The sequence below is a fragment of the Lagenorhynchus albirostris genome, chromosome 16 (genome assembly GCF_949774975.1).
Source record: "Lagenorhynchus albirostris chromosome 16, mLagAlb1.1, whole genome shotgun sequence".
Taxonomy (NCBI): domain Eukaryota; kingdom Metazoa; phylum Chordata; class Mammalia; order Artiodactyla; family Delphinidae; genus Lagenorhynchus; species Lagenorhynchus albirostris.
This window is the reverse complement of record NC_083110.1, coordinates 55,982,424-55,996,868: the sequence shown is the minus strand read 5'-3', so window position 1 is coordinate 55,996,868 and position 14,445 is coordinate 55,982,424. Positions and strand designations below refer to the sequence as shown.

At 41.0% G+C, this 14,445-nt stretch overlaps 1 protein-coding gene across 1 annotated transcript in view; it reads right to left on the bottom strand.

Moving 5' to 3' along the window:
- Positions 1-14,445, bottom strand: part of ABCC2 (ATP binding cassette subfamily C member 2) — a 69,203-nt gene that overhangs the window by 19,661 nt on the left and 35,097 nt on the right. The window contains exons 18-19 of the mRNA XM_060125420.1: positions 4,427-4,594; positions 1,704-1,884 (exon numbers count right to left, since the gene is read on the bottom strand). Coding sequence (XP_059981403.1) covers positions 1,704-1,884; positions 4,427-4,594 — 349 coding nt within the window. The remainder of the gene's footprint in view (positions 1-1,703; positions 1,885-4,426; positions 4,595-14,445) is intronic.

The window sequence follows — 14,445 nt, the reverse complement described above, 5'->3', positions numbered from 1 at the left end:
GCACATAAGGTATAACACCATGTGAAGATGAAGGCAGAGATTGATATGAAGGATGCCAACGAATGCCAGCAAACCACCAGAAGCTAGGAGAAAGACCTGGAATAGATCCTTCCCTACTGCCTTCAGAAGGAACCAATCTTACTGACACCTTGATTTTGGACTTCTAGCCTCTAGAACTGTGAGACAATACATTTCTGTTGTTTAAGACACCCAATTTGTAGTGTTTTGTTATGGCAGCTAATTAAGAAATACACAGAGCCAATGTTGATACAGGTAACCTTTGCCCTCCTGACCTTCCCTTTATGCTACCATCTTGTAGTCTGTACCTTGAGCCCCAGAGCCGACACAACAGCATGCCAGGCAGTGGGGCTTATACAACTTCTCAGAAATGGCCTATCTATGTTTCCCAGAGCAAGGGTTTAATGAGCTGTTTTGCAAACTGTCTTTTGTACACAAAAGATAGGATTTTTCAAAGGAGCTGTCTACCCATGGGGGTTTATAAACAGAACTTAGAAACTCAGAAGATCAAATCAGAAAAAGTTTAGAAGGAGAAAACTGTCCAGGTTGTGGTGATGTGGCTGACTGAGCAGTAACTCAGGGGTATCCAGCATCAGACACTACCCTTTGCTGGAGATCTTCAGTCCCCAAGCAGGTACTTTTTGTTTTCTCCAGGCCTGTCCTGGAGCACATAAAGACTGATGGAAAGCTCTGACCCCTTCCTTTCTGCTGGAATTCCTGCCCCACTTTCCTGGGCTGGGTCCCAGTCCCTATAGCCCACACCATCGTATTCTTTGTTCCCACCCTGTCCCACCAATGCTTACAGACTTCTTGGTTTAGGCTTTTCTTTCCGACTCTTGTGGTTTTAAAACCATCACATGTCCTGACCTCAAGGCCTGACTGTGATCCCACTTGCAGGCTGTGTAGTTACTGCCTCTTCTGATTGACTTTTGGAATGCCCCTGTACCCTCCAGATCTTGCTTTCTCAGTCCTGACCTCCTGCTGATAATTGCTACCTGAAGCAGATACCCAGAACCATGCACAGGACTACTGCTGGCAGGTTCTTGAGAAGGACCCCAGAGACCAGGGCTCCATTACTGACTGGGGCTAATCAGCGACCCCAGTGGTAGTGGTATTGGGTAGGCGCTATTCCTGTGGCACACTGTGAGACTATGCAACTGCCATGATTTTTTTTTCTGGTTCAGAACACCCAGTGGCTTTTGGTGTATTCGTCAAATCCCTTTGTTAGGGCGTATCAACAATTCAGCAGTACATTATTAGTACCAGGTATTACAAAGCTGTCCAGGAAGTGGTTCTCATGAATTTGGGTACATGGGGTGGAATATGTGACTTGAGTCAATAGAAGCAGGGCATTCCCTAAAAGGGGGCCCCTTGTGCCACTGGTGTCTCTTCCACAAGGGCTAATCACCCCAAATCTCCAGTCATCCTCTAAAGAGTGCCCTTCGATTGCATGTCAGAGACCAGATGAGCAGGATTATCCCCCAGTTTGGCTGAGATATAAAGTTTCTATGTTTGTGTTTCTTTACAGAGACACAAAACACAGAAAGGATATTGGATCTCTGGATAATTTATTTCCAAATTTAGTTCACTGGATACTGAACAGTTCAGGAGGTAAATAGTGGTAGATTACTACTTCTACCCCTTCCCTACCCAAGTTCTATCCTGTTCCAATCCTCTTTACATACCTGTGGGCTCGTCTTTAGGACCCGTCTGTTTTATGAATGTCTTCAGATTCTTAGCAAACAATCCTTTCTTGGCCAACAGAGTGCTGTAGGATCCCTTCTCCACGATGATGCCATTCCCCAAAACCACAATCTCATCCACTTGGGGAAGAAAGTGAATGCTGTGTGTCACCAAGAGTCGAGTCTGTAAAAATAACAGTAAGTTGTGCTGACTACCCTGTGTCCACCATGTTCCTTAGCTTACTAAGGAAAAGGAAAAACAGAGTCACTGTGGGGCTTTCCTTCAAAATGTGGCCCTGGCCACTTGATCTCTTACTTCCTCTTTACTTCCCAGCACCTCATCCTAAAACCTGACCCCATGTGTAAGATGAGACTCCTGTCATCATGGATATATTCACAGTTATTTTCCTGTAGTGACAATGAGGTTTGCCCCGCACACGTTTTCCTCCAGCTTCCTGGTAGCCAAAAGTTGGGCTTAGGGACGTCACTTGAGATCAAGGGCTATCAGTATAATTGAGGCATGCAAAACTAACTGCCCCCTCACTAAACAGGTAACTGATCTAACAGGAACTGCCCAGATTAGTTTAGTATGTTAGAATCATTATAGGGCAAGAAATTGTGTCTTTGGCCCAGGCCCTCCCTGGCGTGGAAGACTTGGCATCCCTTGTATTCTTGTCTATTTATGGACTACATTGACTACTGAAACAGGGATTCCACTCAAAGAAAGATAAACACTCACAGATCAGTAATGAGACTCAGATAGGGTCCAGGAGGTTGAGATGGGCCTCTAGAGAGATAGCCCAAGCCCACTGCCTCTGCTCTCTACTTCACAGCCCCACAGACACTAGGTTGCTCTTATCAGGAAGACTTGGGAGATGCTCATCCTTTGAGTCTCAGCTCAAAGCCAGCTCTTCTGGTAGCCTTTCCTGAATCCCCAGGCAAGAATTGGGTATTCCTCCAGTGTTTCCACGGTAGTTTGTATATTCTGCCATTAAAAATGATTCTTGTATTATAATATTATTGCTTGCTTTTTGGTTTGTCTACCAATTCGATTGTAAGTTACTTGAGAGCAGGGATGAGACCTTTTCATCAGTGCGCCCAGTCTTTGCAATGAACCAGGCCCAGGGTGGGTATTCAGTTCATGAATGAATGGAGCCAATTAGCCTTACGGACAGAAGTCAGGCATAGGAGGGAGAGTGAGTTCCTGTGGACTCACTGATCCAAGAGAGAGGCAAAAGGCCTCAGTGGGACAGCAGCCCAGTCAACCCTGCCACCCTCTGACTGGCAGCATTCAAAAAACCTTGAAGGGAAAAGGCCAAACACAGATGGAGTGCTGACAGCCCTCACACTAGACTTGCTACTGGTGAGAAGCATACTCAAACCCTTAAGGGGCGCTGGGCTCTGTCAACCCCTCTCCCATTCAGCCTACTGTGCTAACTTGCCTATGGTAAGGAAAGCCTATGACCAGCTCCAGTGACTTGCTCTGGCCACTTTATCTGTACTATCTCACAGGGGCATTGCAAGAATCAAATGAGACAATGCAATCAAAGTGCTTGGCACAGGCCTAAGACATAATGAATACCCAAAACATATAGGCTTATTTCTATATTCAGATTGAGTCGTCCTTTCCAGGCATAGTGCTCCTACATCCTGCAAGAGTTCCAGGAAAGTGCCTTCTTAGAGTAGAGCTCTAATACTTGCAGGATGACCTGTGTCCCAGCAAGGTAAATTGTTGGGTCCTCTGGCATGTTTTCTGACACCAACCGATTCTGAGTGTCCAACAGTTCAATTCTGACACCAGCTACCCAGAAACCCACAGCTACCCAGAGCCCACAAGACTGCCCTGACTTCTAATGCTAGCCGAAAGTCTTGGATCCCACCCATACTTCTGACCAACTAGCTATAAATTGAGGATTTCCATGGCCCCCTCCTCAGGTCTGATAATTTGCCAGAATGGCTCATAGATGCCAGGAAAATACTTTACTTACTGTTTACCAGTTTATTACAAAGGATACAACTCAGGAACAGTGAAATGGAAGAGATGCATAAGGTAAGGTTTCGGGGGTGGGGTGCTTGTGCAGAATTTCCATCTCTCACCAGGTGTGCCACCTTCCCAGCACCTTAATGTTCTCAGCAATCTAGAAGCTCTCTGAATCTCCTTATTCAAGAATTTTTATAACACAGTCTCAAGCCCATCCTCCTCTCCCCAGAAATTGGTATGTGGGGCTGAAAGTTCCAATCCTCCCATCACTTGGTCTTTCTGAGGAACAGCCTTGTCCAGAGGCTATCTAGGGGCCCCTCCATAAGTCACTCATTAGCATAAACTCAGGTGTGATCTAAAGGGGCTCATTGTGAATAACAAAAGACATTCTTAGTATCACTCAGGAAATTCTAAGGGTTAGGAGCTCTGTGCCAGGACCTAGTGAAAAAGACCAAATATAGTTCTTATTATACCACAGATCTCAAAGGACTTTTTATCATAGTTAATCATCCTAAAAGGCTCAATGTTGGAGCCAGAGAATAAGACTCAAATTAGCCAGTTCTCACATAAGCTATGATCTCAAGATGGGAGCCCTCACCAAATCATCTCCTGGGAGACCAGTCTGACAACTATATCTCCCCAGCAGCCCAGGGGGAAGGTAAATAAGGAAATCTCTTCAGTACCCAGCAGTCCGAGGAGATGTGTTCCCCTCCTCACGTCTTCATCACTTTAAATAATTTCTCACCTTGCCTTTCAACAGGCCATTGGGACCCAAGACCTTATTAAAAATATGTTTTCCCACATGAGCATCCACAGCAGATAGGGGGTCATCCAGAATATAGATGTCTGAATTTTGATAGGTAGCTCTGGCCAGGCTGATCCGCTGCTTCTGACCCCCACTGAGATTTATACCCTGAAGAAGAAAATAATTTCTATTAAGTACTGAAACTGAGTCCCACTAAAATTCCTCTGCATAGATTCCTCTGCTGAATCTATGATTAACATCTCTATCCAAAATTTCATGACCTTTCTTCTCCCATACCTGTTCCCCTCAAGGGAGTATAAAAGAAAAGGGGGGATTGAAACCAAGCAGGACACTGCAGGGCCCTCCTGTGTACAAAAACCCCGCTGTGTCCCCCCTTTCTTGTTTGTAGAAAAAAACTTTAGTCTCCTAGGCCTTCCCTGAGTTCCAAAGAGCAGACTCAAGCCGTTACTAACTAGGGAAGTGAGGGAATGCAGAAACAAAGGAAAAGCAGTCAAGAAACAATAGTTCAACTATAAAACGGAGTCCTACCTCCTCTTCAAGGGGTATATGTAACAATTAGATGCATATCATTGAACTATTCTACAGAAACTAAGATTCTAACCCAGGTGGAGGATGGTTACTACATGTTGACCACAAGCACTTAGCCCCAGACTGTTTGGAACCAGAAGGTTGATGATTAAGATTCCTGAAATATCACCCTGCCACTTTACCACCAACCAATCAGAAGGAAGTCTACAAGCTGCAACCCTCACCCCAAATGTTGCCTTTTAAAACCATTCCTGGGGAATTCCCTGGTGGTCCAGTGGTTAAGAATCTGTCTTGCCAACATTAAACACACCAACATTCAAATTATAGGGGTCTCAGAAGAAGAAAAAAAAAGGGACCAAGAAAATATTTGAAGAGATTATACTTGAAAATTTTCCTAATATGGGAAACGAAATAGTCAATCAAGTCCAGGAAGTGCAGAGAGTCCCATACAGGATAAATCCAAGGAGAAACATGCCAAGACACATATTAATCAAACTATCAAACTTAAATACAAAGAAAAAATATTAAAAGCAGCAAGGGAAAAGCAACAAATAACATACAAGGGAATCTCCATAAGGTTAACAGCTGATCTTTCAGCAGAAACTCTGCAAGCCAGAAGGGAGTTGCAGGACATATTTAAAGTGATAAAGGGGAAAAAACCTACAACCAAGATTACTCTACCTGGCAAGGATCACATTCAGATTCGACCAAGAAATTAAAACATTTACAGACAAGCAAAAGCTAAGAGAATTTAGCACCACCAAACCAGCTTTACAACAAATGCTAAAGGAACTTCTCTAGGCAGGAAACACAAGAGAAGGAAAAGACCTACAAAAACAAACCCAAAACAATTAAGTAAATGGTAATAGGGACATGCATATCGATAACTACCTTAAATGTAAATGGATTAAATGCTCCAATCAAAAGTCAGAGACTGGCTGAATGGATACAAAAACAAGACCCATATATATGCTGTCTACAAGAGACCCACTTCAGACCTACGGACACATACAGACTGAAAGTGAGGGGACGACAATGTTCATTGCAGCACTATTTACAATAACCAGGATATGGAAGCAACCTAAGTGTCCATCGACAGACGAATGGATAAAGAAGATGTGGCACATATATACAATGGAATATTACTCAGCCATAAAAAGAAACAAAATTGAGTTATTTGTAGTGAGGTGGATGGACCTAGAGTCTCTCATACAGAGTGAAGTAAGTCAGAAAGAGAAAAACAAATACCATATGCTAACACATATATATGGAATCTAAAAAAAATGGTTCTGAAGAACCTAGGGACAGAACACAAATAAAGATGCAGACATAGAGAATGGACTTGAGGACACGGGGAGGGGGAAGAGTAAGCTGTGACAAAGTGAGAGAGTGGCATGGACATATATACACTACCAAATGTAAAACTGATACCTAGTGGAAAGCAGCCACATAGCACAGGGAAATCAGCTTGGTGCTTTGTGACCACCTGGAGGGGTGGGATAGGGAGGGTGGGAGGGAGGGAGATGCAAGAGAGAAGAGATATGGGAACATATGTATATCTATAACTGATTCACTTTGTTATAAAGCAGAAACTAACACACCACTGTAAAGCAATTATATGCAAATAAAGCTGTTAAATAAACAAATAAAATAAAAATAAAAAAGAAGATGTGGCACACATATACAATGGAATATTACTCAGCCATAAAAAGAAACAAAATTGAGTTATTTGTAGTGAGGTGGATGGACCTAGAGTCTGTCATACAGAGTGAAGTAAGTCAGAAAGAGAAAAACAAATACCATATGCTAACACATAAATATGGAATCTAAAAAAAATGGTTCTGAAGAACCAAGGGGCAGGACACAAAGACGCAGACATAGAGAATGGGCTTGAGGACACAGGGAAAGGGAAGGGTAAGCTGTGACAAAGTGAGAGAGTGGCATGGACATATATACACTACCAAATGTAAAACTGATAGCTAGTGGAAAGCAGCCACATAGCACAGGGAGATCAGCTTGGTGCTTTGTGACCACCTAGAGAGATGGGATAGGGAGGATGGGAGGGAGACACAAGAGGGAGGAGATATGGGCATATATGTGTATGTATAGCTGATTCACTTTGTTATAAAGCAGAAACTACCATACCATTGTAGAGCAACTATACTCCAATAAAGATGTTCAAAAAGAAAAAGTGAGGGGATGGAAAAAGATATTCCATGCAAATGGAAATCAAAAGAGAGCTGGAGTAGCAATTCTCATATCAGACAAATAGACTTTAAAATAAAGACTATTACAAGAGACAAAGAAGGACACTACCTAATGATCAAGGGATCGATCCAAGAAGAAGATGTAACAATTGTAAATATTTATGCATCCAACATAGGAGCACCTCAATACATAAGGCAAATACTAACAGCCGTAAAAGGGGAAATAGACAATAACACATTCATAGTAAGGGACTTTAACACCCCACTTTCACCAATGGACAGATCATCCAAAATGAAAATAAATAAGGAAACACAAGCTTTAAATGATACATTAAACAAGATGGACTTAATTGATATTTATAGGACATTCCATCCAAAAACAACAGAATACATATTCTTAAGTGCTCATGGAACATTCTCCAGGATAGATCATATCTTGGGTCACAAATCAAGCCTTGGTAAATTTAAGAAAATTGAAATCGTATCAGGTATCTTTTCTGACCACAATGCTATGAGACTAGATACCAATTACAGGAAAAAATCTGTAAAAATACAAACACATGGAGGCTAAACAATACACTACTAAATAACCAAGAGGTCACTGAAGAAATCAAAGAGGAAATCAAAAAATACCTAGAAAAAAATGACAATGAAAACACGATGACTCAAAACCTATGGGATGCAGCAAGAGCAGTTCTAAGAGGGAAGTTTATAGCAATACAGTCCTACCTCAAGAAACAAGAAACATCTCAAATAAACAACCTAACCTTATACCTAAAGCAATTAGGGAAAGAAGAACAAAAAACCCTCAAAGTTAGCAGAAGGAAAGAAATCAAAGATCAGATCAGAAATTAAAAAAATGAAGGAAATAATAGCAAAGATCAATAGAACTAAAAGCTGGTTCTTTGAGAAGATAAACAAAATTGATAAACCATTCACCAGACTCATCAAGAAAAAAACAGAGAAGACTCAAATCAATAGAATCAGAAATGAAAAAGGAGAAGTAACAACTGACACTGCAGAAATACAAAGGATCATGAGAAACTGCTATAAGTAACTATATGCCAATAAAATGGGCAACCTGGAAAGGGACAAATTCTTAGAAAAGCACAACTTCCTGAGACTGAACCAGGAAGAAATAGAAAATATAAACAGACCGATCACAAGCACTGAAATTGAAACTGTAATTAAAAATCTTCCAACAAACAGAAGTCCAGGACCAGATGGATTAACAGGCGAATTCTATCAAACATTTAGAAAGGAGTTAACACCTATCCTTCTCAAACTCTTCCAAAATATAGCAGAGGGAGGAACACTTCCGAACTCATTCTACAAGGCCACCATCACCCTGATACCAAAACCAGACAAAGATGTCACAAAGAAAGAAAACTGCAGGCTGATGTCACTGATGAACACAGATGTGAAAATCCTCAACAAAATACTAGCAAACAGAATCCAGCAGCACATTAAAAGGATCATACACCATGATCAAGTGGGGTTTATCCCAGGAATGCAAGGATTCTTCAATATATGTATATCAATCAATGTGGCAAACCATATTAACAAACTGAAGGAGAAAAACCATATGATCATCTCAATAGATGTAGAAAAAGCTTTCGACTAAATTCAACACCCATTTACGATAAAAACCCTTCAGAAAGTAGGCATATAGGGAACTTACATCAACATAATACAGGCCATATATAACAAACCTACAGCCAACATCATTCTCAATGGTGAAAAGCTGAAACCATTTCCTCTAAGATCAGGAACAAGACAAGGCTGTCCACTCTCACCACTAATATTCAACATAGTTTTGGAAGTTTTAGCCACAGCAATCAGAGAAGAAAAAGAAATAAAGGAATCCAAATCGGAAAAGAAGTGAAGCTGTCACTGCTTGCAGATGACATGATACTATACATAAAGAATCCTAAAGATGATACCAGAAAACTACTAGAGCTAATCAATGAATTTCATAAAGTAGCAGGATACAAAATTATTACACAGAAATATCTTGCATTCCTATACATTAATGATGAAATATAGGAAAGAGAAATTAAGGAAACACTCCCATTTACCATTGCAACAAAAAGAATAAAATAGCTAGGAATAAACCTACTTAAGGAGACAAAAGACCTGCATGAAGAAACCTATAAGACACTGATGAAAGAAATTAAAGATGATATAAGCAGATGGAGAGATATACTGTGTTCTTGGATTGGAAGAATCAACATTGTGAAAATGCCTATACTACCCCAAGCAATCTACAGATTCAATGCAATCCCTATCAAACATACCAATGGCATTTTTCACAGAATTAGAAGAAAAAAATTCACAATTTGTACAGAAACTCAAAAGACCCCAAAGAGCCAAAGCAATCTTGAGAAGGAAAAACGGAGCTGGAGAAATCAGGCTTCCTGACTTCAAACTATACTACAAATCTACAGTAATCAAGACAGTATGGTACTGACACAAAAACAGAAATATAGATCAATGGAACAGGATAGAAAGCCCAGAGATACACCCACGCACATATGGTCACCTTATTTTTGATAAAGGAGGGAAGAATATACAATGGAGAAAAGATAGCTTCTTCAATAAGTGGTGCTGGGAAAACTGGACAGCTACATATAAAAGAATGAAATTAGAACACCTCTTAACACCATACACAAAAATAAACTCAAAATGGATGAAAGACCTAAATGTAAGGCCAGACACTATAAAACTCTTAGAGGAAAACAGGCAGAACACTCTATGACATAAATCACAGCAAGATCCTTTTGAGCCACCTCCTAGAGAAATGGAAATAAAAACAAAAATAAACAAATGGGACCTAATGAAACTTAAAAGCTTTTGCACAACAAAGGAAACCATAAACAAGACGAAAAGACAACCCTCAGAATGGGAGAAAATATTTGCAAACAAAGGAACGGACAAAGGATTAATCTCCAACATTTACAAGCAGCTCATGCAGCTCGATATCAAAAAAACAAACAACCCAATCCAAAAATGGGCAGAAGACCTAGAGAGACATTTCTCCAAAGAAGATATACAGATTGCCAACAAACACATAAAAGAATGCTCAACATCATTTATTATGAGAGAAATGCAAATCAAAACTGCAATGAGATATCACCTCACACCTCAGAATGGCCATCATCAAAAAATCTACAAACAGATGAAGACTTGGAGGCTGAGGGAGAGTGGCTTGCTCAGAGAGAACACAGAACTTCTGCGCCCTTTCCTCAGACCTTGCCCTGTGCATCGCTTTCATTGGGCTGTCCCTTTTTGTAACAGAAATAAGAGCGATTCCAGGGGATGCCTCTTTACAGGAACCAAACCTTGGAATGCAACGTCAGAAAGCTATTTCCCTAAAGTCTCCGATGTCAAGGAGAGGTGGCATCCTTTAGTCCATGAGTACTGGAATTGGAGTCAGATATCTTGAAGTCAAATCCCAGCTCACCAAGAAGAACATGCTTACTTCACAGATCTGAAGTCTTGGATGAACTCTTGTTTCCATCCACCTTCCTGAACAGCAGCAATGAACCTGTGCCTCAGATACAGATGGATAAACCAAACTGATTAACATGGAACTTACAAAGCTTAGCAGGGGGTGATCCCAGGAGGCCAAAGCTGTTTTTCAAAGTCTTTGAGCTATGAGCCGTATGGATGAAAGGCTCTTGGTGCTGCAGCCAGGAGTCAGTGCTGTGCCTCTGACGTGGGAGAGCCAACTTCAGGACACTGGTCCACAAGAGACCTCCCAGCTCCACATAATATCAAATGGCGAAAATCTCCCAGAGATCTCCATCTCAACACCAACACCCAGCTTCACTCAACGACCAGCAAGCTACAGTGCTGGACACCCTATGCCAAACAACTAGCAAGACAGGAACACAACCCCACCCATTAGCAGAGAGGCTGCCTAAAATCATAATAAGGCCACAGACACCACAAAACACACCACCAGACGTGGACCTGCCCACCAGAAAGACAAGATCCAGCCTCATCCACCAGAACACAGGCACTAGTCCCCTCCACCAGGAAGCCTACACAACCCACTGAACCAACTTTAGCCACTGGGGACAGACACCAAAAACAATGGGAACTATGAACCTGCAGCCTGCAAAAAGGAGACTCCAAACACAGTAAAGATAAGCAAAATGAGAAGACAGAAATACACACAGCAGATGAAGGAGCAATATAAAAACTCACCAGACCTAACGAATGAAGAGGAAATAGGCAGTCTACCTGAAAAAGAGTTCAGAATAATGAGAGTAAAGATGATCCAAAATCTTGGAAATAGAATAGAGAAAATCCAAGAAACATTTAACAAGGACCTAGAAGAACTAAATAGGAAACAAGCAATAATGAACAACACAATAAATGAAATTAAAAATACTCTAGAAGGGGGCTTCCCTGGTGGTGCAGTGGTTGAGAGGTCGCCTGCGGCTTCCCTGGTGGTGCAATGGTTGAGAAGCCACCTGCCAATGCACGGGGCACGGGTTCGTGCCCCGGTCCGGGAGGATCCCACATGCGGCGGAGCAGCTGGGCCCGTGAGCCATGGCTGCTGGGCCTGCGCGTCCAGAGCCTGTGCTCTGCAATGGGAGAGGCCGCAACAGTGAGAGGCCCGCATACCGCAAAAAACAAAAACAAAAAAAATACTCTAGAAGGGATCAATAGTAGAATAACTGAGGCAGAAGAACGGATAAGTGACCAGGAAGATAAAATAGTGGAAATAACTACTGCTGAGCAGAATAAAGAAAAAGAATGAAAAGAACTGAGGACAGTCTCAGAGACCTCTGGGACAACATTAAATGCACCAACATTCGAATAATAGGGGTCCCAGAAGAAGAAGAGAAAAAGAAAGGGACTGAGAAAATATTTGAAGAGATTATAGTTGAAAACTTCCCTAATATGGGAAAGGAAATAGTTAATCAAGTACAGGAAGCACAGAGAGTCCTATAAAGGATAAATGCAAGCAGAAACACGCCAAGACACATATTAATCAAACTATCAAAAATTAAATACAGGGCTTCCCTGGGGGTGCAGTGGTTGAGAATCTGCCTGCCGATGCAGGAGACATGGGTTTGAGCCCTGGTCTGGGAGGATCCCACATGCCGCGGAGCAACTAGGCCCGTGAGCCACAACTACTGAGCCTGCGCGTCTGGAGCCTGTGCTCCACAACAAGAGAGGCCAAGATAGTGAGAGGCCCGTGCACCGCGATGAAGAGTGGCCCCTGCTTGCCACAATTGGAGAAAGCCCTTGCACAGAAACGAAGACCCAACACAGCCAAAAATAAATAAACCAATGAACCGACATTAAAAAACAAAACAACACAACAAAAAACCAACTCCTTGCCAGTGTAATACAACAACAAAAAAATTAAATACAAAGAAAATATATTAAAAGCAGCAAGAGAAAAACAACAAATAACACACAAGGGAATCCTGATAAGGTTAAGAGCTGAACTTTCAGCAGAAACTCTGCAAGCCATAAGGGAGTGGCAGGACATATTTAAAGTGATGAAGGAGAAAAACCTACAACCAAGATTACTCTACCCAGCAAGGATCTCATTCAGATTTGATGGAGAAATTAAAACCTTTACAGACAAGCAAAAGCGGAGAGAGTTCAGCACCACCAAAGCAGCTTTACAACAAATGCTAAAGGAACTTCTCTAGGCAGGGAACACAAGAGAAGGAAAAGACCTACAATACCAAACCCAAAATAATTAAGAAAATGGGAATAGGAATATACATATCAATAATTACCTTAAATGTAAACGGATTAAATGCTCCCACCAAAAGACACAGACTGGCTGAATGGATACAAAAACAAGACCCATATATATGCTGTCTACAAGAGACCCACTGCAGATCTAGGGACACATACAGACTGAAAGTGAGGGGATGGAAAAAGATATTCCATGCAAATGGAAATCAAAAGAAAGCTGGAGTAACAATTCTCACATCAGACAAAATAGACTTTAAAATAAAGACTATTACAAGAGACAAAGAGGGACACTACATAATGATCAAGGGATCGATCCAAGAAGAAGATATAACAATTGTAAATATTTATGCACCCAACATAGGAGCACCTCAATACATAAGGCAAATACTAACAGCCATAAAAGGGGAAATCGACAGTAACACATTCATAGTAGGGGACTTTAACACCCCACTTTCACCAATGGACAGATCATCCAAAATGAAAATAAATAAGGAAACACAAGCTTTAAATGATACATTAAACAAGATGGACTTAATTGATATTTATAGGACATTCCATCCAAAAACAACAGAATACATATTCTTAAGTGCTCATGGAACATTCTCCAGGATAGATCATATCTTGGGTCACAAATCAAGCCTTGGTAAATTTAAGAAAATTGAAATTGTATCAAGTATCTTTTCTGAACACAACGCTATGAGACTAGATACCAATTTCAGGAAAAGATCTGTAAAAAATACAAACACATGGAGACTAAACAATACACTACTTAATAACGAGTGATCACTGAAGAAATCAAAGAGGAAATCAAAAAATACCTAGAAACAAATGACAATGGAGACACGACGACCCAAAACCTATGGGATGCAGCAAAAGCAGTTCTAAGAGGGAACTTTATACCAATACAATCCTACCTTAAGAAACAGGAAACTCTCGAGTAAACAACCTAACCTTGCACCTAAAGCAATTAGAGAAAGAACAACAAAAAAACCCCAAAGTTAGCAGAAGGAAAGAAATCAAAAAGATCAGATCAGAAATAAATGAAAAAGAAATGAAGGAAACGATAGCAAAGATCAATAAAACCAAAAGCTGGTTCTTTGAGAAGATAAACAAAATTGATAAACCATTAGCCAGACTCATCAAGAAAAAGAGGGAGAGGACTCAAATCAGTAAAATTAGAAATGAAAAAGGAGAAGTAACAACTGACACTGCAGAAATACAAAAGATCATGAGAGATTACTACAAGCAACTCTCTGCCAATAATATGGACAACATGGAAGAAATGGACAAATTCTTAGAAATGCACAACCTGCCAAGACTGAATCAGGAAGAAATAGAAAATATGAACAGACTGATCACAAGCACTGAAATTGAAACTGTGATAAAAATCTTCCAATAAACAAAAGCCCAGGACCAGATGGCTTCACAGGCGAATTCTTTCAAACATTTAGAGAAGAGCTAACACCTATCCTTCTCAAACTCTTCCAAAATATAGCAGAGGGAGGAACACTCCCGAACTCATTCTATGAGACC